The sequence below is a fragment of the Agelaius phoeniceus genome, chromosome 18 (assembly GCF_051311805.1).
Source record: "Agelaius phoeniceus isolate bAgePho1 chromosome 18, bAgePho1.hap1, whole genome shotgun sequence".
Lineage (NCBI taxonomy): Eukaryota > Metazoa > Chordata > Aves > Passeriformes > Icteridae > Agelaius > Agelaius phoeniceus.
The window spans coordinates 5,868,926-5,894,137 of NC_135282.1; the positions used below are offsets into that span (position 1 = coordinate 5,868,926).

The 25,212-nt window shown below is 40.7% G+C and overlaps 1 protein-coding gene across 1 annotated transcript in view; it reads right to left on the reverse strand.

Annotated features, from left to right (window-relative positions):
• Window positions 1–1,350: 1,350 nt before the first annotated feature.
• GALNT9 (polypeptide N-acetylgalactosaminyltransferase 9) overlaps window positions 1,351–25,212 on the reverse strand; it is a 132,780-nt gene continuing 108,918 nt past the window's right edge. The window contains exons 7-11 of the mRNA XM_054645979.2: window positions 20,359–20,544; window positions 16,327–16,464; window positions 13,909–14,004; window positions 7,282–7,449; window positions 1,351–6,581 (exon numbers count right to left, since the gene is read on the reverse strand). Of these exons, the coding sequence (XP_054501954.2) occupies window positions 6,435–6,581; window positions 7,282–7,449; window positions 13,909–14,004; window positions 16,327–16,464; window positions 20,359–20,544 (735 nt within the window). The 3' untranslated portion in view covers window positions 1,351–6,434. The remainder of the gene's footprint in view (window positions 6,582–7,281; window positions 7,450–13,908; window positions 14,005–16,326; window positions 16,465–20,358; window positions 20,545–25,212) is intronic.

Consider the following 25,212-nt stretch of genomic DNA (forward strand, 5'->3'; position numbering starts at 1 on the left):
TCATTCTAGCAAGCATATGGTACCTTCAAAGGTGATGTTTCTCCTTCCAAGAAATGTTGGCTTGATTACAATAGAAGTTGGGTCTACAGAATACCTTGGCTTGAAACAGAGCAGTGTTTCTACAGAGTCCTCAGCATGGAGTTACAAAGAAATGGGAAAGAACACCAAGACTGATCCTGGGGATGGAGCTAAATTTGCCAAGGCTCTATCAGGCCATTCCCTCTGAGGCTGGTGGTATTGTCACCCAACTGAAGACCACAGCCAACCCTACCTCCTCTGGAAAATCCAAGGAATAAACAGCTGCTCCTCACTTAGGCAGTCACTGTCCTTGCAGAAATTGGGAAGGAAAAAGCTTGGGCGTTCAGGTGTCACCCAGCTGATTCAGCTGAACAGAGGGGTGTGAGAGAGTCAGGAACATGGGCACATGTCCCATCCTGGTCACTTACCTGTAATCCTCCAGCAGGAGCAGCAGGGCAGGGAGGAATGAAAGAAGGACTTGGATCCTTTCTCAGATGCTCTGTTCTCCTTGATCACAAATTGCAAACTTTGTCATACACACTGGAGAAACAGCCTGGCTAAGATCCAAAATCAATGTTAAAACCAGCAATGTATGTTTTATCCCACTGAGCAGCTCAGGAACCCAATGGGTTCTCACCCTGCTATCACCCAGCACAAGAGATGACACAGACCATCTGCTTGTGCAGTTACAAAGTTGTTTGCTGGTGACACAAAAAAAAGCATGACAGTCAGTTCAGAAATGTATTTTAAAACAGGATGACAGAGGTCAAACGAAAAAAGGTGTTAAAAAAGAGTTGGCAGCAGTTATTCACAGCTTTTCACCATAAGAGAACTACAGGGCATCCTATGGAATGAGAGGCTGTGGTACTGACTCACAGCAACTGTGCCATTTATTACAGCAGGATGTTGTGATACCCAGAGCTCTGAGTGGATTGGATACACACAGGCCCAGTGTCATTAAATCTAATGGTTGGGTTGGTGTGTAGAGCCTCTATCTTGAGAAGGTCTTACCCTGAGAAATTAGGGGGACATACATGGTGAAAGGATCATTCTACATTTTCCCTGCATCCTATTTCATTCTTCTTAACACCAATTATTGACAGTTTGCAGTGGTGAGATATAAATGACAGTAGTCTGCACTGTTATCAATCCAGTTGTGCACCTCCAGGCCAAGTCTCTTACGAGTGTGTGGTGACTGCCTTTCAGAACACAGTATGTGCAATTTAAATTTTAAAATGCCCATATGCTTTGCTATTCTAGTTTTCCTTTGTGTGAATCTTGGAATTTTAATATGCGTGTCCAAATGTACAATGATAAAGCATGCAGCTCATGTCAGCAGTAAAATGCATAGTAATTTATTAACTTTTTCAATGTGAATACAAATTGGTTTGATGATGTGCCACATAATGAAAAAATATTTGCAGTCACAACTTGCATTCTAGTTGCTGCATTTTTTTAATTAAACATTACAAAGAGTTTGAAAACTGCACAACACTTGTTGATGGCCAATAGGAAACACTAATACTATGAAAAGTAATCAATGCTTTGACATGTCTTTGAAGACACTCTTGATTCAGAAATTGTTTTGCAAAAGCAGGTTGCCATATATTCTTTCACTGGGTATTTGTAAGCATTCTTGGCCAAAACCCATTGTTTTTATTTAGGACAACCCCCAAACTCAATACCTTTTAGTTACATGTCATTAATGCTTTTGTAATGTAAGTCACTGTATTTTATGAAGCCATTCTGAAATCCATTATAATGCACTAAAGAGGTCACTGTAGTTTGGGATTCTTTCCAAAGAGAATTTTTGGGTATTAAGTTTCCTGTGGTGGCATCTAGATCTAGAGATACGATCATTCCTTGGTTTCTATCCAGCCCGTTAGCTACATCTTCTAATTTGCAACACCATCTTTTATCTGTGCTATGACCTCTACCATTGACTTTGATCAGCACTAAGAAGCAGGCAATCAAAGTAGCAGCAGGAATAAATAGAACATCATTGTTAGAAACGCCTTCAATCAAGTGAATTCTGGTAGTTGTTCTTGCTCCCAAAGCCTCTCATGAAAAACAAAGGTATTTGTGCCCTAACTGAATAATAACATGCTAAACTCCCTCTGAACTACAACTTCTATTGTAGCTCTTCCTATAGCCCAACTCCCTGGATCCTGAAACTGGCCACAATGCACTTTAGTGTGGCTGGTAATGAACCATTGCAAATGAATACTGGATACTGAAGGAATTACACACTGTGTAATTGATCTAAAGAACAGATTAGGACTGGTGCTGTTTCATTAAATCTGACTAGCTATGACTTAAGTACGTAAAACTGCAGCTATTCTGTGTCAGATAGATTACACCCTTGTCACATGGCAAGTGAGGTTTTCATCTACTAGATCACAGTTTTTTGAAAGGGACAGGCCAATGAAAAGGACTGTGAATGAAGGAGCACGAAGGCTTCATCTTCAGACACATTGAGCCCCAAATTACTCATTCAGCTGAGAGAAATACTTCAACATTTTCAAAATATGTATGAAGAGCTGTTGTTTGTTTCCATATTTTGGTCTTAAATAACTTCTGTGCAACCTGAGTTTGGTTTTTTGCATGTGGAATGGCCCTGAAGAGTTCTGGTGGGTGACCACAATAGAGAACTTACATGATTGCAGAGGAATCCAGTGAGTCCTTCCAAAGCATCAACTTTTCTCTTGTTTCCTTCCCACTGGAGCTTAGCATGCCTCAGGAACCAGCAAGCCAGTAAGGCTAGAGGACAGTTCTGGCTGAGGAACAAAATTAAATTCAGCTTGGAACATAGTTTATAGCTCTCAAAAAAGAAAGGGCTTTTATTACCTTAGGACTCAAACTCATTTTTAGGGACTCTAATATGCTTAGAAAATAATATTTTTCCTGGCTTGGCTTTCACAACAGTATGCTAGACTTTCTTACTGGTGTGCTTGTCTTTCTTACCTTCTATTCTTTTGTCCTATGACCTAGTATTTAGCTCCATAATCCCCTAAATCAAACAAAATAGCATAGAAAGCCTTTGATCTGAATTTTCTCCACAAGGCATATTACACTACATTGAATACTTTTCATGAGATCTAGAATGCTGCACTGTGGGAAACAAGACTGAAAATTTGAACACCATTATTCAGGATTTCAGATTATACTAAGGGGTGAAATACTGACAAAAGAACCATAGACTTTGGTTAAAACAGATAATACTCAAGGCTTTTTTTATTATTATTCCTTTGACGAGAGAATATTTAAGACCCTCTCACATGCAGAGTCACCATGTTAGTACCACAGCCAAAGCAGTGGTTCATACAGATAAAGAATAAAGTAAAATTAATCCAACAGATGTGTTTTGCAAATATAAGAAATTGTTCCAGCAAGTCTTAAAAAAATGACAATCACATAAAATACCAACTCCACCTTTTAAGAGTTATTTGATTTCTTTTATGCTATTATGTAAATCTCAAAGCCATTTATCTACCACAAAAACCTGTTTTCCTTCTTGTACCCTAAGTCTGGTTCTTGCAAGCCTCCTGCAGCTGGTGGCCTTGGCACTCAAACCTGCCAGGACTGACCACTCTCAGACAGTGTGGCCACAGTCAAATGCCCTAGGGGGCAAAATCCCAAGACACCCAATTCTCTTTGATCATGGTGGTGTCAGATGAAGGTTTGAAATCTCCCTTGAAATCTCTGCCAGTAAACACAGATCTATCTGGTCCTCTCAGCTTCAAAGCTCCTAAACTGCCCATGCAAGACTCCTTTCAGCAGAGTAGATTGAAACTCTGGTATTCCTCTAAATATTCAGCTTTCCTTTTTGATTTACCCAGGGTTTGAAAGGCTTGCTGCCCTACTGCTAACCAAGGATCAAATGTGGATTGTTAATAAAAGACAAGGAAAAATAAAAGGGAAAAAGAAAGCACATGGCATATTTGCTTCTGTTCAGTACTGTAACTTCATACTCTAATAGGTCACACTGATATATAATTAATTTCCACTTCCTGCCACGTTCATATAAAACAGTTAGCACTTACTCACTGGAAAGACTAAAAATGGGTGTGAATGTCCTGTTACTCCCCCAAAATCTCACCTGGTGAAACCATCTTTTCCTTCTTTTGCTTTCTCACCTCCCTCAAGGAGTAAAACTCCATCAGAGCAAACAAAAGGAGAATAAAGCTTTCATACACTTTAAAAGGTGGAAATTGTATTTGGAGAGAAGATGAAAACTCACTTACAAACTCACTCCTGTACAAAGCCTTCAACATCTGCTGCATAGATGGTAAATATAATTTTAAATTGTCTGATAGCTTAACATAAGGAGGTTAAATGCAGGGCAGCTGTTCCCAATCTATATTTAGCCTGAAGTTTCCTACCTGTTTTGGACCTGTAGGAAAGCTTGAATACTGAGATTGTCCGTGATTTTATACAGTATTGCTTGATTTATTAAAGATGCTACTCTCCCTGCAGGTCTTATTACACTTTTCAAAAGGTTGTGTTCAACTTACCACAAACACAGAATTTTAAGTATTTTTGTATCTAGAATCTCACTCAGAATTACTCTTTTGTATATGTTCACGTGTAACTTGGTCCATGAGACATGAATAAAGATCAGCAATTAGCCACAAGTAAACTCCAGGAGAATTGGCTTTGTATTGCATCTTGCACACTCTATTTCAAGAATAAAACTGGGGCAAAACATAGTGATATGCTTTCTAGATACTAACCAAGACTTGACAAGACCTGATGGATTTTGCATGTTAAAAAGTAAAAATTTTATTACATATCATGCCCTTGAAAAATTAACTTTGTTTCCATTAAATTTTGTTCAGCATGCCTTGAAATAGGAATGGCAAAAGTTATTCAAGGAACAGATCACCAAGATTCACGGTACCACAGTGACTGCAATTATCTATTTTCCTGGCTCAGTAAAACAAAACAAATTTTTTTAAACTATAAAATATTAAACTGTGAAATGAACAGATACCATCTCTGTCTCTCCTTCAGTATGACTGAAATCATCTGTACAGAAAAGCTGTGTGCCACGGACCCACATCCAAAACCTGCTGATGACAGTGTTCATCAATTTTGACAGCTTTTTGGATGAGACCTTGTCACTGCTCTGTCCATATGCACTGACCCTGCATGAACCACTGGATACATGATTAAATTCAGGTTTACAAAGATGCTGCCAATGGGTCAGCTACAATAAAATATTTATATTTCAGAGTAACAGTATTTATATATGCTCCCTACCTCTTGCTCTAATTTGCCTTCTTATCACCAGGTTTGTGTTTGTTTTTCAAATGCTGAAAAGACTTTGTTGGTTTGTTCAGGAAATTTGTCTAGACAGTGCTCGCACAGCATATTTGCTCACATTTGACATTTTCACAGGATGGGAAACAAAATGGAAGATCCAAGTTTTTAAGCTCCACAGATGGCACCTATGCCAGTCAACTTATTTCCAGAATAAGGAGGATTTGGAGTATTCTTGTTCCAGGCAGTCTCTGGAACAACACAACAGTGACCTGCAGGACAGGACACACACTCAGGGCTTTGGGGCCAGCTGAGGCCTCCTGAACTCCATCCATCCACCAGGACATTTACTGCCTCAGAAGAGCCAAATATCCAAGTGCTAAATTGTGATGTCTCTACAGCCAACAAATGTAAAATGTGGCAATATAATGGAGCATGTGGCTATTTTACCTATTCAACATTTATCTGTGTCTAACTAGAAGAGGTCTCTAAAATGCTGCTCTCCAGCAGCTCAAAGGTTGAGAACCACCTGTAAACATTTGCAGAACAGTCTCTTTCTAGAAACAGAGACTCCTAAACAATCAACCTTGAAATGTATCATATATTATAATATATTTCCAATGTTATTTACAGATCTTCTTGTTTAGTACAACGAACCAGACATGCTGAAAAGGTAGGATTTTTCCAGTCCTCTTTTATATGAAGTACAATAAAAAAGGCACATAATTATTCACCGTAGGAGTTGTGCACCAGTCCAAAACTTAAAGCTAAAAAGCTACCCATCAGAGAACTCTCTTTGTGAGGCAGTATTGAGATGTCTCCTTTGAACTCAGCATAGAAAGATCTGTCTGTCAATTCCTCTAGGAGAGCTTAAGGAATCCACTTTCCTGTTGTGTTCTGGTCTTGACAAGATTTCCAAATCAACAGAAAACTCTCGTTAAGCTTCGCACATCATCTGCTGGAGCAAGGAAAAGTCAAACAGGGCATGTGTGTGTCTGCTTTCCTTTTTCTTCTTTCTTTCCTTGGAATGCCCAACGATGGAGGACTCTTGAGAGCCAAGACCTGTTCAAACTAATTTGCTTTAAGACAAATGCCTCAGGAGATATGGCACACTGAGCAATGGACAGCACAGGAGAGGCAGCTCAGCCCCACAGTCAGTGCCGCCCGTGCTTGATCCAGTTTCTAATCATCCATTTCTGCCCCGAGCACCTTTGTACGACCAATCTGAGCCCAAAATTTGCATCCTTTGACATTTCCACTTCTAGACAACGGCCTGTGTCTCTGCTGATGATTGGACCATTCTAGGAAAAAAAAAAAGATGGGGGAAAAAAAAGATTAGAGGAAAGAACACACAAGGTGAATGGATTAGAAAAAACAGTGCTAGATCTGTAAATCCTTAAAAAACATTATAAAATGCATTTCTGTATCTATCAAGTGATAAATGGCCCAAAAAGTTCTAGAAATTCCTAGGAAAAGCTGGCTAATACATAAAAAATACCACACCAATTCCTTGATAATTGTACCTTTAGGAATTGCTGGAAAAATCCCCCCAAATCATGAGAAAATCTCTAAAAGGCACTAGTGAATCCCTACAGAGCTCAAGCAATAGGAAATCCCAGAGACTGTAATAATGCTTTCGAAAGTCTTAAAACTGAAGATTATAGATCTTAAAAAATGCCTATAAAGGTGCTAGAAAAATTCTAGAAAAGTTCTAAATGCAAAAAACTCCTGGACAGTAAACAATTACAAGCATGTTCTTGACAATCGGGACAGAAATTGAGAATATTCCAAAACAGGACAAGTAAAAATTCCTAGAATCATACCCCAAAATTTCTAGTAATAATAAAAGAATATTCCTGGGTAGCACATGATCTATGGAAAACATATCTGAATATTTCTACAAAGGACTGGGGGGAAATTCCTGGTACAGCACTCCAAAGACCTCCCTGGCATCATCCCTCTTTAATTCATCTCTTCAAGGCTTCCTCAGCTCTTCCACACCTGTGTGAAATCCCAGAACCTCTGTGCTGGCCTCAGGACGTCTTCACACTTCTTGAGGGTGGGCGTCCTGCCCTTGCCATCGTCCACCAGGCATTTGGAGTCGGGCAGGAAGGCGGTGGAGCCCAGTGGCCCCAGCTGCAGGACACCTTCCGAGCTGTAGCGGACGAGCTGGGGGAGAAAGGAGAGTTCTGAGCTGCTGAGGAGCCCTCGGTCCTGCTGCACATTGGGTCTGCACATGCTGCTCAAGGGCAAATCTTGGCCATGTTGGTAAAACAGAGCACAACGTTCCCCTTCTCCCACACTTCTGCTCCCCACCACTCTGCGCACTGGGTCTGGCCCACGCTGCTCAAGGGCAAATCTTGGCCATGTTGGTAAAACAGAGCACAACGTTCCCCTTCTCCCACACTTCTGCTCCCCACCACTCTGCACACTGGGTCTGGCCCACGCTGCTCAAGGGCAAATCTTGGCCATGTTGGTAAAACAGAGCACAACATTCCCTTCTCCCACACTTCTGCTCCCCACCACTCCCCACCCACTATGTCACTGCAAAAAGGGCAATCAAGGAAGTGAAGTAATCAATATGTAAATCGTGCCCACTCAGCAGGAGTTGATTTAACAAGGACACAATGTCAATTTTGTCGTGCAGTTTGTTCTTAAGAGCTCTGTTAGAGGCTATTGATAGCAACAAGTCTAATTAGTTTTTGTAAATAAACATTACTGAAAAAATCCAGCCATGCAACCCGTATCCAAAAATATGAGAGGAAAAAAAGAAACCATGAGGGAAATGGCAGCAAATTTGCTAACATATGCTTCAGGCCTACATAATAAAGAATGACACTCTGGTATTTCAGTTTTCTGTAAAGCACATTAAAGCAAAAATGCACGATGCTAATTTGGCAGCAGGCCAATACGTCAAATCAGACTTATCTACTTCTCACTTCTGTGCTTAACCCAGAGTCATTAAACCACCATAATATTTTGCCCTTCCTACTCTGAAAGTGCAACAGCCAGGTGCCAAAAGACTGCAGAGTGGAGTCAGCTACGTGGCTTGTGTGCTGTCAGTCTGGATGCTGCAGGGTGAGGATCTGAGCCACCAAAGAAATGCAATTACCACCCAGGAAATTCACTGCCTGTCTGCTCCTATTGCTGTTATATGGCTGAAATTACTTAACAAGAAAGGGAAGGAAGGTCAGAAGTGCCTGCCATTTATTGGATGCCACTGACCAGTGTGTGAGATATCATTAAGAATCAATCAAAAAAACTCAAATTAGAGTCTGGCTTTCTACTGCCATCCTTATTAACCTCAGAAGAATCATGCTGTGAATAATCATTTCTTGCTGGTGGTAAAAAGAGCATGGTCTACTTGCTCCCAGACCAGATGCTCTTTGACATAGTATGTGTTCATTTTCCCACCTGCCACTTCTGTTCAGAGCAGCCATGTGAAGCACAGAGGTAGAAGAGAGCCTACATCAGAGAGATAACCACATGAGGATGCTCTGGGTCTGAACAGTGCCTTTGTCATGGCACAGTCTGGACACACTTAATCAAGTTTTTCCCAGTCTGAGGTTAGGAGGAACATATGTAAAATAAGCTCAAGCAAGCAAAGTAATTCAAAATATGAAGGGACTGCCAGGTCAGACAAATTAACTTTGTTTTTTCACATATAAAAGGAGCTGTTTAAAAAACTGCAAATCAAACACAACATTTTGTCTTTTACTTTTTTTTTTTTTTTTAAATAAAACCAGACTGTGTATTTCACACTTCTATTTAATGGGTTTTCAGCAGAATTCAAGTGAACTGCAGGTATGGCTGAAACATTGACCAGAAAATGTATTCATTATCTCTCTGTAGTCCCAAAATGCTGCCCTACAAGCTTGTTGGTTTTGCCTGATGTACATAATCAGAAGCAGTGTTTATAATGGACTATCTGCTCTGTAGGATAGGATGGATTTTCCTTTTTGAGATGAGCAGCATTTTCTGTACTGGTATCAAAATGGCCTAAAATATTCTTTATCATCAGAATCTCAGTAGCCAGAGCTCCATGTGTTCTGTATCACAGTGGTTATACACTTTGTTATAGAGCAGCCTGTCAAAGCAGAAAGGACCAGTCCTGCTTAGGCTTTAGAAGTGGCAGATGCATTAACTCAATTCTAAACTATCTGCAGTATTGAAAGTGGCAGTTTGTGTTACAGCTCAACAAGGTCAGGGATGGCTCCGTGCAGGAAACTCTTATCTGTACAATCTTGAGACAAATGGAACAGCATGGGCCTAATTTCCTGAATCTGCACTTTCTGTCAAGTTTTTATGGCTGTTCCAACAGTCATGAAAACTTAGGCTTATTCCACAATAAAATCAAAATAGAAGAAAACCCATCCACAAAGGATTATCTCAGTTCAGACCATATTACATAGGAAAGCTGTAGAGCCTGCTTCTGCAAAACCAGACCAGAAATTAAGGTTCAAGAAACTACTATAGGATTAATAATATCTCCCTCCAAAGAATTCCTGTCTTAACTTCCTAAAGACAACATAGACTGTGAAAATAAAATAAGCATTAAAATAAGTTGCTTATTACAATAGGCTAGAAAGCAGGAACTGGGATACAGCCAATTAAAATTGTACCTCCTGTGTTCAAACTTGATCTTAAGTGTCACTAACTTAACCACAAAGAAATAATTCCTATTTATGCTAGGACTGTGGGCATGATACACCATGTCAAATCCATTCCCACTGCCAACCAGCCAAAATTAAATGACAAATTTCCCTTTGTTAAGAAATATTAAATCCTATGAATTAAAAAAAATAAATCTGTGCAGTTTTTGATGGGCTGAGATCCTTAGAAATCTACACACTCCAAATTGCAAGCTGCAGAAAGAAGCACACTTCTATACATCACATTGGGATGGACCTTCACTCAGTTTTTCTCTTTTATCTAGGAAGAGCTGAAGGATTCAAATGACACTGAAGCCAAGTGCTCTATTAAATACTAAAGATCTAATCCTGATACCATCTGCTATACTGATGTAAGATAGGACAGTTTTCCCTTCAACATTCAGAAATCTGAGCAGAATGCAAAAGATGTCAAAGGTTGTTTATCAAAGCCACCATACCTGGATCAAAAATAGTCAGTGCTGCTGCCTATGGAATATGATCCTCCAAGAATATTAATGTGGTAAGAAAATGGCAGCTTTAAACTGGAGGATTTGACTTCAAAAACATCCTTTCCTGCTAACTTCCAGCCAGGTGAAAAAAGCACCAAATGATTGCAGGTAATTGTTTGTAGGAAACAGTTACTAGGATGGGCCTGGTAGCTATGCACACTAAATTTAACCTCTCTCACTCTCACTCTTGTTCTCCAGGCAAAAGGAAATCTTTAATGGTTCCCTGGCCCTGCAGTTAAGGCAAGCTGTCAGCTGACACAGGAGCTGAAACAGTGAGTAGTGCAGGAATCCCAAACACCCTACATCTCCAGAATACCTGTCCCCTCAAGGCAAACAGATCCCAGCTTATCAAACTTCCATGTTTGCTCCAGAATCCCACCCACCTCTGCCTGCAGGTGGAGAAAGCACCGTTCATCCACCTGCACTGTTCATCCACCCTGCTGCCCTGCACGCAAACCTGGGCACTCACAGCTCTACCCAGCAAAACGTTAAATACCTGCCTCTAGCAACAGTTTAAGCAGAGCCTTTCATCTCCTCTCCCTCTGTTTGTGTAGCTGCAGCCCCAGGAATCCGAGCAGGGAGCTCTCCCTTCCCTCTGGTTGCTCTCAATGCAGAGGGAGCTCTCTCTTTCACAGCTGCAGTGCCTCCCCTGTCTCTGCTGTGAAAGGGAAGGGAGGGGGTGGCCAAGGGGGCTGTTCACCCTGGCCCTTCTATCCCAAGATGCCATTTCATTCTGTTCTCCTCTCCTTCACACACCATATAATCAGCTCTACATCATGGCATTCAGGGCAGGCTCTGAGACAGTGAATATTTCCACTAGGGCTGTGTAGTGCTCTCAGATGGTTCAAAACCTGCATGTCCTGGAACCATTCTATGAAGCTTCCAGAACAACAAGTTCCACTTTTGGGGGTGTTGTATCTGTCCTCACAATCTCACTTTTTTTTTTTTTCCTGAATTTATTTTACAACAAAAGTGTATAGTACCACTGGGCTTTGCAGCTGATTGCACAATGGAAGCCACACACAGAGGCAGAGCAGTTCAAGCCTCCAAATATATTTCTTTATTTACAAATCTTCTGTAGCCCTGGACTGTTTCTCCCAGTAGTATTTCCAAATGTTTTTTCCTGAAAACCATTAGACTCAAACTTCAGATCTAATGAACACATATAAAAAGGACACTACTTTGCTGTAAAATAGGTTTTGAAATTGACTCAGACTGATGCAAAACCTTGTCTGGATATTCTTAGCTGTTAGCTTACAATGACTTAGCTCAAGTCAAACTCATTAAACTAAATTGATGTAAACTCAGGCTAAATGCATTCCAGAGCATCCATAAAAGAGCTTGTCCCTGTTTGAATAAAGAAATTTAAAAGCTGATATCATTACAAGATGTGATTTATCATGGTGAAAACTGATCTTGAAAATACACATAGGGAAAGGCAGTCACAGTGGAGTGGTTTTATTTTGCCACTGTAATGCAGGACAACTACATCCAAGGGAAACAGAAGGGTAAGACATAGAGAAAAAGAACATTTTATCACAGATGAGCAGCAATCTTATTCCTAACGCAGCTTTCTTTAAACACCTGCCTGACTTGGGTGGGTTTCAGTGGAACCATGTGTACACTAAAATCACTGGTAATCTGCTTGTCAGAATTGAAGAGTATGAAAAACAAACAGGGCTGTAGCTAAACAGGGAGAGGCTTTCCCATTGCTAGGACGTATGAACAACACTGATAACCCAAGTGGGGAAAGGGAGTTCCATTTTTATATGAATTTATATTCAGTAGGCATGTACAAATAACCCAAATCTCAGCTCAGTAGGGTCCTATGCTTGAGATGAAAAATGTCAGAAATGGAAAGCTAAATGCAGCAGACAACTATGCTCACCCAGGCTGATTAGAAGAGGGGCTTAAAAAAATGTTTATTTAATATATTAAAACGCTTGCTGTCAACACCTTTCGTGCTATGTGCTTGAATATCCTTGATTAGGGTTTGTGCAGCTGTGGTTCTCACACTGAATTAATTTTGTAAATTGTGGTGAGATTATAGAAGTTTTCCAGCTGTGTAATCATTAATTAACTTGGCTGCATTTGAGTGGCTCCAACCCATGCTTGTCTGTGAAATACTCAACTTAGATAAAACATCACCTTTGCCTTCATTTGGTGTTTCTTGCAGAATGAAAAATCTTTTCCTGTTTTTTGTTGGTTTGTTTGTTTGTTTTAAAGGGAAAAAATCACTGTAACTTATGCCCTCATCTCTTTTCTTCCTGAAGTCAAAGTCAAAGCCTCCTCTGTGAAACAGGAATCATGGAGGCAAACAAGTAGGTTAAGGACTTAAATTGCAAAATAAATTACAGTCAGAACCATTTATTTCATTACTCTTCTAAGTGCTAGCACACTATGATAGAGATTAGATGTTGCTAAGGGACTTTCAGGAAGGACTTAAATTTGCAACTTTCTGTTCCGATTAGGATGGAGCAGGAGACTGAACTCTCTCTGAGCACCTTGACATCTCTAATGAGAGTCTTCTTGAGGAGCTAATTTACATCTATTTAAGCAATGCTACTTTGTTACCTTATTCAAAGGCTGCTCCTTCCACCTCTGCTAGGAGAGTGTCAGTCAAATGCTCCATAATGATCCTGCCAAAGGTGGACATTGTGCCAGCAGGAATTACTGTCTGTCTCACTTCACCTCCGCGGTGATGCACGAGCCAGGACTCCCAATCAATACATGCATGACTGAGCCTTGGATAATTGTTAAGCCTGATAAGGTCAGAGTTTATTTACACAGGAGAATGTTCATTAATATAGTTTTGATTCAGATGCTACTTCAAAAGAAACAAGAATTTAATTTCAGAAAAAACTCAAGTTCTGGATTTAAATATCCAACTCGTATGAGTAAAATCACTATGAGCATGGAAAGAAGAAATGTCATTTTTAAATCTTCAGACATCTGAAAGAAAATAATAATATGCACAGAGACTGAAAGAAAAAGGAGAAATCTTCTATTTCAGAAAAGTCTTAGAGGATATTCTTAATTCCCTTTGAAGCTGATGTTAAATATGTGCTTAACTTTTTGCCTACTTGGGGAATCAAATCAGCAGCATGATAAATAATTTCTGCCCAAGAGCCTGCTGGACCAAGGAACAGTTAAATTAAAGAGGTACCATGAATAAGTCATGTTATAGCAAGAACTGCTCACTCCCACAGACTACCTAAATTAATTAATCTTCAGTGGATCCCTGGTATTTAAACAAGTAATGTGATCCTTCTGTTTTCCCAACTGGCAATTTCAAAGTATGGATTCACAAGCTGGACAACCGTGGAAGAGGCACCTGACAAGACTGGAGCAAAGCCAGGAATTATACTGCCAAACTCAACCCAAATACATCCAAATTACTCTTTGTTTCTTCTGAATATTCTCTAAGTTCAAGGTGTCTCTCTCCTGATGGGATTTTCACCCTTTACCTGGGAGGACATTCCATGGCAGGGATAAAGGATGGCTTTGTCATCCTCTTCAGCCCCCTGGTCCAGGCAGTAGCCACTGGCTTTGCTGTTCCGCACCTGGAACCAGATCAGAATGAAAATGCTTCAGCTGGAAATTAATCCCCATTTCAGTCCAGCCCAGCTAAATCTCAGCTGTGCTAGAGCTCCTGAAAAAACTACTATGTGAAACTGCTCTCTGAGGGACACATTCTTCTCCTTCAGCTATCACAGGGTGCCAGCAGTGAATCTGCTCCAGGAAAAGACATTATTTGGACAACCTGCTGTCTTTACACACCTTGGGTCAGAGGTACATTTTTGACAATTACTCAAGGATCAGAACTTCCTAAAATTCACCCTAAGAAACCCAAGTTTTGCTCCAAATTGTCAATGTGCAAACATAAATTTTCACCCTGTATGTTGAGAATGTGGCTTTACAAACAGGATAGGAGCTACCCAAGATTGGTGTTGGATGTGACATGCTTTTGTTTCTTCCTATTGCTGATATAAAACCAAAAAAGTATGTGAAAAATTTTTATCTGAACTGAAAATATAGTACATTGTTATGTACAGAAGTGACATAAAGCACATTTTATGAAAGGGCACAGGTTCAGACATCCAAGGAAGTAAAAAATTTCTGTGCCTCCCTAGACAAGAAGAATTTACAAGTCTATAAAAACTGGGATGGAGCTCTTGTGAAAACTCTTCCAGCCTTTCTCTTGAGGCTGGAAGCATTACACACATATTTTGAACATAGAAAAACTTTAGAGATATCATAAACAAGAAGTTATTTAGACAGACACATCAAAAGACTCAACAGGTCAATTTTGGTTTAGACTGTGAAGTACCTGTCTGGCCACCCCCATAATTTAGAAACAGCAGCTGCATAAGGTGTCAGAAAAAAAATCAGTATATATTTCTTCAGATTATAGTGTACAAGCATAACAGGGAATCCAATTGAATAAGGGGGCCCACCAACAACTAAATTTCAGGAGGTTTATTTTTATAGCTTGGGTGCTATAAAGGCTAAAGAAGATGAAGACAGCTTTATGAGATGGCTTTAAAAAAAGGGGAATTGAGTCACTAGGAAATATTCTTTTACTACTGTTTCAATCTGTCTCACGTCTACTCAATACATTTATTTTACTTGAAACTCACAAAAATCCAGACATCTTTTCCTCCAGGAAAATAACCAGAAGGACTTTACAACAAGCCTGATGTCATTAGGATAAAGCCTGAAGACTAAAAGGGACCTAGGCTGGTTTATAACAGGTAAACACCTTGTGTGGCTTTATTCTATTAAAAATGTTAAAGAATTTGATACTTGCATCACTGAACTTCCTGTTTGACTCAAGAACCTTCTATGTGACAGCTCAGGAGGAACAAAATTTATTTTAGAGCCCAGATTGCTCAGGGTCTGATATAATTGACACAACATTGGCACTTCTGCCAATGTTCTCCACTGTTAACAAACTTCTCAGAGCTGACAGATACCAACAGCTCCTCTTGGATTTACTCAACGTCTTTTCTCAGTTCCTGATGGGGATAGTTATATTAGGATGCAAAGTGATATTATGGAATAAAACTTCCACTTTGTATCAATGTCTCAAGTGCCTGACTTATTTTTGTATGAAGTCAATCAAATGGAAGAGAAAGGAACAGTCTCCATTTAGCTGTGTTGTGGGAAAATAGATTGCCTTTGGATTTAATTGCAGCTCATGTAGACAATTATTTGAGCTCTGTTGACCACTGACGTTTTCTTTATGATGTCTGTGGAATCTTATTGGGGAAAATGATTGGCTCAAACTTATGTCTCAATGTTTTAAAATGAGAGCCAAGGAGGTTGTGTGTAATTGTCAGTAAGGATGACTTCACCTGTGCTGCAGCGTCTGTCACAGTTGAGAGAGCCACGATACACAGAATATCACCACACAATTCCAGAAGGCTTCAACCCATACAGAGTAACATCACAATACTTCAGAAGGCTTCAAACACCTGCCCTTCTTGTTCTTTAGCCCAACCCTTTATCCCCCTCATGCTGATGCATTGCCCCTGTGTGCCCTCTGTTCCTTTGGTGGTTGCTCAGTGCCCTGGGCCCTCCATGGCTCGTTGTTTCAATGCTGCTCAGCTGCTGCTCACAGCTGTAGCTCATTGGGGATAGGGCTCAGCCACAGCCCCACTCCCAGTCACCACAAACTGTCTACCTACAACCTGCTGCCCTCCCACAAAAGGAACAGGGCTTCTCAAAGCCACACTCCTTAGTGTTGATTAAAAGGAGGGGAGGGCATTTTTGTCACCACTGCTGTGCTGATGTGTAATTGCTCTGTACATCCTGATAGCCAGCTCTGAAAGCAGAGGAGTGCTGGAGTGCAGCTGTGATGTGTTTCCAAAGACATGCTGTACCTCTCCATAAGTGACTGTGTTATTGTAGACCCTCATCTCAGGGTACACGTTCTCCAAGTACCACTTAAAGCTCCGGCACTGCAGTCGCTGTCGCAGAGCAATTCTTTCAGAAACGTCTCCAAAGTCAACTCCAGGGTTCTGCAAAGCAGAAAACGAATAAAGAAATCTCACTGCACTGGCTTTATGGTTGTTATCTTTACTGAAATCAAATTGGAGTGCATTTTGTGTACCAAGCTGTATTTCCCCCTCTTCCTTCTTTTGTTGTAAGCAGCAGCTCATCAAACAGCTGGTGCTGAGTGCAGACAATAAATATTAATGAAAGCCAGTGGAAAGAAGAGAATAAAGAACAAAAGAAACCTCAAAATAAATCAAAATAAGAAGAATACAATAAGAATGTTGTTACTTACAGCAGTTCTAAGTGTTTGCAATCAATCCTGAAGCCTTTGTTTTCAGATTCATTTAGAATTTAGGCAGTAATTCTGATCTAAAATATGGCAGCTTGGTCATGGTTTACTCCAGTAAGAGATTTGAGTATTCAGTGAAGTAAATGATGTCAGAACAGATCTGTTAAAACTTCAAAGCGAAGCTGCTCAAAAATCATTAAGCTCCACTAAGCATTCATATGGACCAGCATTCAGTTTTTACTAGAACTGCAGCTCATTTGCAGACTTGAGCCATAGAATGCAGTTAAACTCAAAACCTTCATAATTCTACTTCATAATTTAATTCATATTTAAATACAAATCCCATGAAAGACACAGGCTGGAAGATTCAAGTTAATATGAACAAAGCCATTTAAAACTGGTGAGTCCTGAGTTAGAGTCTGTTGATTTAAAGTGTCATAAATCATCACAGTTCAACATTAAGACAGTAAGAGTTACCTCATCCAAAAACCTTTTCTGACACTATATTAATCAAATGGACTGAAACTGGGGAGTTTTGCATGAGATCTCTCTGAAGTGCCTTGTGCTTTTCCTCCAGAAGAATATCTGCACATTTTAAAGATTGTTTCTAATGCAGGGTTCCAAGACAGCAGCAAATCTTAACTCAGGGTTTATTAAGATCCCCAACAGATGCCTGGTTTTCAGGAGAGAATACAAGTGTGATACTGAACAGGTTTTCCTATTTGCCACATAAAGGGTTTGCTGTGCTCACTGCTGCTTGCTGATGCACGTTCTGTCAGGAGCCCTCAGTGCAGCATCCATTCAAATGAATGTTAATTTACGTGGTACTTGAGGCTGCATGGAAGGAGAGCAATCCTCTGAGGCACTCAGTGCAATAAATCATCCAGTGTGAGATTCCTTTTTTACTAAAATTGTCGAGGAATAAAGTGGGAATGTACCAAGTATTTGTTTAACTGGAATAAAGCTGTGCTGACCTGCTGCTGAAGGTTATAGGAACATGATCTTGCAGGTGTGCCCAAGACCATCTGCTGATCTAGAAAAACATTATGCACATGTTCTCAATAACCTGTGAGTTGTGAAAAAGATGGTGGGAAGAAGAGTTAATGTGGAGAAGTTAAGAATATAAGTTATGGAAGAGCTAATTTGGGTTGGTTTTGTGGTATGGGAAAATGCATGTGTTTTACCTGCCTCTTTTCTGCCCTATTTAAAATGAGGCAATACAGTGCCCTTTTTTGCAGTTCTTTTTCTACAGAGCACAAGAGCAGCAAATGGAGCAGCTATGAAAACAAATTGAGCTGTGCTCACCCTCTGTGCCAGCTGCAGCCACCATGGGCAGGTTACAGTGTGATGGCACAAGAATGAGATGTCCACAGGATTTACTTTGTGGACATATTCTTTTTAACCAGCTAGCAAGGTTTCTAATTCCCCTGCAGAAGGTTTTTGTGATGGCTTATGCCAAAAGTACAGTTCCTCTGTCATCTGTATTGAATAATGTCATGAACACCAACTTTTCTCAGCTTCCTGTTCCTGAGAGCTAATAGGCTGATTTTTATGATATATATTTTATCAATCAATCAATTTATTTTATGAAAAGGAAATTTTAATGTTCAGTACTTCTGCTGACTTTATGTCTTTTATTGTAGATGTGCCTGGGTTTTTTTAAAAGCTCTGCTGTATAGCTCAGTGCAGAAAACTGCATCAGTAAGTAATCTCAGAGAGATTAAAGGAAATCATGTTTTGGCGTAAATGCTTATTTAAATATCATCTTTTCTCAGAATTCATTTGCACATGCCATCAAGCAAGCAAATTTACAGAGGTTAGTTTTTCATCTCCTAATTGAAAAATGACCATTTTAGCAAGTGTACTTTATGTGTTCAGACAGGGCCAAAATGCTCATAAATTTTTAATGGACACTGCACTGTCTTCCTCCTACTGTCACAGAAATCTTGTGTGGAAAAAGTGATGCAGTATTGCCTTTTGTTAAGGGAAAATAATTCTCTGCAATTACCTCTTGTGCCAAAAGAAGTCACCAAAAACACATTGCACAGTGTCCAATATTGAACAGCAGTGAGTGAATTTAGAGCTGTGAAAATATCTGGCATATTCAGACATCAAATGGACAAAGAGGAAACATTGCTCCTTTCCAATGTGTATTTTAAAAACTGTAAGGGGAAAGAACAAAAACGGGGTTTCATGTATTAACCAGGTACCAAAGTATGAGTAGGTGTTTAGGACACACTAAATCTAATGAAGTCTTTGACAAGACTCTCATGACTTTGATGAACTCCAGGTCATATCTGAATATTCCCAGACACCATTGGGTTTGCATATTTCCTGTTCTGATAGGAACATTCCTGTTCCTATTTGCTTCAGCTCTGGCCAAACCCCTGCTGTAAGGGTTAAATAAACCATCCTTACCTTGAGATCAGTGTATGCTACCCCTCAGCTGCTCTCCCTGTGCCCTTTCACATGAATAATTTGGATGCAAACACAGCCAAGGAACACACCAGCAGCCAGCTTCCACCTGGCCGGGATGTAACATAAAACTCTTTTCTTCAAGAATTGTGCTCAGTGCAGATGTAGCACGTGATATACTTACAGAGCTAAGTGATAAATGGAACCTACAGTTTATCTAATATTTATATTACATGGATTCCTAGAGGCCCTCACACGCCATCTACAATTCATATGCACAGTGAGCAGCAGAACGTGCCCACATTGCACCTCTCAGCCTGTGGACAATAAAACTATTTAATGTGTGATTCTTTTATTGCATACTTTGTTTTTTATGCCGGTGAGGTCTACTGAGTCTCACAATGAATGATGATATTTATTTATGGACATTTCTGTTGTCCCCACTGTTGTAGCATATGAACACCTCAGAGTTTAACAGCGCCCCAAATTAATGACTTCTAGGGGAGCACATAAACCTGAGACATTTTGCTCTGGTTAAATTATAAATCTGTGTCACTGCACACAACAGTCAGGACTGAGTGCACAACTAAACTTAGACTGAGGCAGCAAGTTCTCCTGGCAGAACTCTCTGTACTGAGCATGCACCAAAGCACTTTCCCTGAGCTTTGCCCACTTTGTGCAGCTGTAGTAACACCCTTCCCCTGTCACCATGATATTTTCTGAAAAATCCCTTCACCAGGATTTTTCTCCTGAGAAGATGAGAAGCCTCAGCTTCTCCATGTTTTGCTCCTCTGGAATGTAGCCTGGAGATCGTTTATCCAAACGTGAATTGTTTTTAATTAATCACCAATCACAGCCAGCTGTGTCGGGACTCTGGTCAGTCATGGAGTTTTTATGATCATTCTTGTCTAGCCTTCTGATGTATCCTTTGTCTTTCTTTAGTATTGTTTTAGAATACAATATAGTATAATATAATATAATATAGTATAGTGCAATATAGCAGAGTATAATATCATAAAGCATAGTATAATATAGCATAATACAATATAATATAACATAATATAATATATCAGCCTTCTGAGAACTTGGAGTCAATTCTCATCTCTCACCTTGTCCTGGGGACCCACAACACTGCAACGTTCACTTCAAGAGCTAATTAGGAGCAGCTTTGTGTTTCTGCCTGTGCTCAGGCCAGAGTGTGGGCTGTACTCACTGCCATGGGGATGTTCCAGGCCATGTAGACGTGAGACTTGAAGTCGTCCATCCAGACCTCGGCGGCGCGCAGGGCGTTGCGCTTTGCATAGTAGTCGATGTCGTTGTTGTAGGGCTTCTTGGTGCGCTCGATGTGCGCCACGCGGGAGCAGGGCAGCACCTCCATGCTGCCCCCGCACTGCCACACCTGGGGGAGGCACAGAAATCATCTGTCAGAACACCCAGGATGTTCCTCTGACTGCCCCGGATGGTTTGAGACCCTGGCAGGGGGCTCAGAGACCTTGGTACAGAGTCCAAGGCACCCGTGCCTTTGATTTTAGCCCATGGAAAAAGCGACCAACTTTGTGTGAAGATTTACAAGCCACGAGGGTTTGAGTAGAATGTTAGTGAATTTATCACAGGGTGAAAAAGTAGAATTTTGGAGATTTAGAGGCAAGATGGAGGAGTCTGGGCATGTCCTGTCTTTCTTCTTCTTCCTCTTGCTCTCCATCTTCTGCTGTGATGGTGACACCTCTGGATTGGTTTAAAGTAGAGAGAGACTATCTAACATAGGTGATAGGTATTGGAAAATTATTGTAAATAAAGTACATGTAGTTCTTAGTATCAAAAGATAACACCACCCTGAGGGCGGTCAGTGTGCCTCAACCCAACCTGCTGGACAGACCTCAGTGGGTCCAAAAAAGAAAGTATTAGATAAGAGAAGATAAACAACCTTGAAAAACAGAGCTGAGGAATCCTGACTTCTTCGCGTGCAGGGCTGGGAAAAAAGATTTTTAATATCTCAGGAGCCATTTCAGCACCATGAAACCCGAGAAACAGCCATGTGGCTTCTCTTTCCCCTCCAGAGGCAACACAGGTGCTTCTGTGCAGGTGCTGTGTGTAGGGTGTTTGCCAGTCAGTTCAAAAGGATCACCCAATTCTCTTCTAGCTGCACATGGCAGGTGGGTCTGAGGGGATGCAGATGGCTGCATTAGGTACATAAGTTTAGAATCCATAAAGAGACAAGTCCTTCACCACAGTATCACTGTTCTTGGGACCATCAGGCAGAAAACAAATTGTGAGGTGGTAACCTCTGCCATGGGTGCTATTTTAATCGAGTGCTTGTTACTGAAACTTCAACAAAAATCAGCTGTGTCATCTGGCTGTGTTTGACACATGAATGGGGTATGGAAAGGGCTCTAAGGTCACCACAGAGCCTTCTCTTCTCCAGACTAAACATCTGCAACTCTCTCAGACTGTCTCCACAGGAGAGGTGCTCCAGACCTCTCATCATCTTATCTCTGTGCCCCTGAGCTGATGAAGAGGGCTAAAAGGGGCAGAGTGGAGGCTGTGTCACCCAGCCTGCCCAGACACCATGGAACCCACAGTGTGCAATTTTCTCCCTGCTGATTGTTTACTGTCTGAGCTCCACGGCAGGGGGCAATGAGGATTTGTCTCTTTGCATCAGCAAGATCTGGAGTGATGCAGAGTGTGGGAGGCTTATGGATCCAGCTCCCTCAGGTCTGCACCTAGTAGAAAAATCTGAAAATGAAAGATACTAAAATATAAGCAGTAATCCAGTACTTTCCAAGGTTGCCTTTTACTGAGAATAAAAACACATTTCCATAAAGATGCATTCCAGAGCTATACTGGGGCATTCTCCACCTAACCTGCCTTTTCAAGGACAAAGTGCTTGGGAAGTGGCAAATAAAATCTCTGCTCTGGCTTTTCTTTTTTTAATACATTGTTAGGTAATATTTACTTGCTGCTTTCCAAACAGTTCTGTAGTAAATCACGGGCTACTGAAATTTACATTTGATAAATGGAATACACTGAAAAACACACTGCTCATAAATTTGGACTGACATGTGCTGAGGGTTTCCAGTGCAAAGAGAAAGTGCTAAAAAAAGAAAAAAAAAGAAAAAGAATTAATTGATTTTCACAATCAGAAGGAGAAAAGAGCAGTACACTTTAGTATACTGTTATTTGCCCAACCCAACCTGGAAGTCAGCTGTTTAATGCACAGCACATTTTTCTTTCTATTGATATGCTTAATGACCTTGTAACTCTTATTTATGTATTTTGGTACCAAGGGCAAGTACATTATCTGAGTGACAGATTTATTTCCTTTGAATGCCAGTGCTCACACAAACCTGAAAACAAAAAGCTACTAAACTGCAACATTAAAGAAAACAGTTTAGCTCATCTGTAAATTCAACACAAACAGTTATTTATCAGTGATAAATTCTCCACAGATGAAATCCACAGGGAACACAGACACCTGGCTTTGAAGGAAACACAATAAAAAAGGCAGCAGCAGCCTCAGGCCAGATAAATCTCACTCTGTCTGATCCTGGTGCTCAGCTCTCAGTAGGGGTCTGCCTGTGGTGTGACTGCCCCATCCATATTCCCTTGGACTGCTTTTCCCTGACACTCGGTCCCTTCCCTTTCCCCCCAGCCTGATTTCACTCTTTAAAGAGCCAACATCTGCTGAAGAGGAGGAAAGAAGGAAGGAAACAGCCAGAAAATACTAAAGGAAACTTTTCTTCCTTAGAAGATGCTGAAATTTAACCCAGATGACTTGTTATTTTTCTGGGAATATGTAACTTTTAACACCAGCAGGGGATGTTTCCCTGGATAAGAATGGTATTTCCAATCCCAGAGAAAGAGAACTGGATGTAGAGCACAGGGGCAAGGAATCAGATACCCGTGTATCACCAGGTGAACATCATTGTGCCACCATTTCTCCACATCCCAGACAAATGTCACAGCTCCTCAGCTGTGGGAATTTCTGTCCAGGCCAGACAAGGTCTCCTGTTTCTCTTCATGAGGATCAGGTGCTGTTCAGGGGAGCACAGACATGACCCAGTCTCCTCACACCCTTTAAGCACATGGCCAAGTACAGGGTGAAGATTTTGTCTCCTTCCCTTCCAGCCCAATAATTACTTAAACTTACACTAAATAGAAGAGTTTCTGTAGTAGAATCAAACATGTGCATCCAAAATTGGGCAGCTGAGAGCCATTATGTGAGATTTGGAGGAATACTGGAGACTTGGTCTGGAAGGAGGAGGATGAGATGTTCAGCTCACCTTCTCCTCTCTGGACACAGAGCTGAAAGGCAGAAAACCATTCCCTGTCTGCTTCTAACAAAAGGTAAAAGAATGAGAAAACTTTCACTGCATGAGTCAGGTGAGAGACAGGTGAGTCAGCAGCTGATCCTGAACTGGTTGATTCCCATCCTCTTTTCATTCTCAAAACTGCACTTAATGACCCATTTTAACAGTAGCAGACAACACATTTCCTTCCACATCAAACTATGAAATTATGCCAGGGAAATAATTACATGCCTCTGTAAAACATTTATCAAGCAGGGTCCTTAAAGAACCTTACTGGGGGAAGCAAACTATTTCTAACTGTGAACATGAAACGATGCCCAAGGCCCTCCAAAGAGACACATTCCAGCAATCAGAGAAAACTGCCTTCTGTGTCTGTGGCTTATCTTCTGGGATAACAACACATTTCCAGCCCAAGTTATTCCTCTCATATGGAGCTGCCAGCAGTAAATGTGTGTCTCAAGGTTCATTTACTGAGCTGGTGGAAGGGTTACAGTCTTTGAGCTGCTGCCCACAAGGCTGCACATCACTGAAAATCCCACTCTGCCTTCTTTTCCCCCATGCAGAGGCAAATTCCTTAGAACAATTTTGTTTTTTTTTTTTGGCTTCCCAGCATGTACTCATCAAACCTGTACAGTGGGGCAACAGCCCAGGCTCCATGCAAGGCCAGGAGCAGCAGCAAAGTAAGATGGGTTCTCCTTGACTGGTGCAGCTGAGCAGCCCAGGGACTCAGCTTTGCCTCTGTGAGCATCTCACTGTGCAACATTTTAAGACATGATCAAGTAATTCCAAGAGACACTTAATTTATTTGCTAATTGTAGCTAATTTCTAATTTCAGCACTGCTCTTTAGGCTGCTATAAACAAAATTGATGGCAATTTAAATGTTACCATAGCCGTGTTACCTTAGCATTTTTACTGCTAATTATCTCAATCAACTTTTCTATAAACAGACATATTAAGTATTGAGAAGAACAAGTACCCCCATCAGGAGTAAATTACAAACTGAGTGATTATGTTTGTGGCTTGCACTATAATGATTTACTGACACCAATTATCAGCTATTCCTGTACACCTGAGGTGTGGCTGTCCTACAGGAAAATGTTTATTTATGCAGCAGCCAGCTGGACATCACATTTTATGCATCAGAGGAAATCTGAGATGAGGCCGTGTCTTGTCTAGCATGGCCTCAGTTGTGCATCAGCAAAGCTCTCTGAAAGCAGGTTGGGTACATTATTTAGAAAGGCTAATAAGGTGCCAAGCTTTAATTCTTGCCAAACAAGAAGAAATTTTCCAAGGAAATGCATTTTCCCACAAGTACTTTCTACTGAAGATTGAAACCATCTTTATCAGGATTTAAAAAAATTAAAGTTAAAAAGAGTTAAACAAGCCTGGCCACCACTAAGTAGGAAGTTGAGCTGGGCTAATCAATTCCTAAATCTTGGCAATATACATAGAGAGAACATTGCTGGTGTGTTCTGCTGCCCTGCAGGTGAGACCTGCTTCCAACAGCATCACGTCCTGCAGAGCGAATGTCAGAGCTCAGAAATATCCTGGGATTTAATATTTGCCATTTTTAGCATTTTAAATATTATTCCTGGGATTTAATATTTGCCATTGGCAAGAGAGAAGCAACAGCTCCCAAGAGGCTCTTGCCAATTAAAGGGAGGGCTCTTCCCTCTCTATGGACTTGGTGCTCTGTAAATTGAATATCACATTATTGTGTACACTGAAGTGACTGCACAGGACTATTTAATTTGGTACA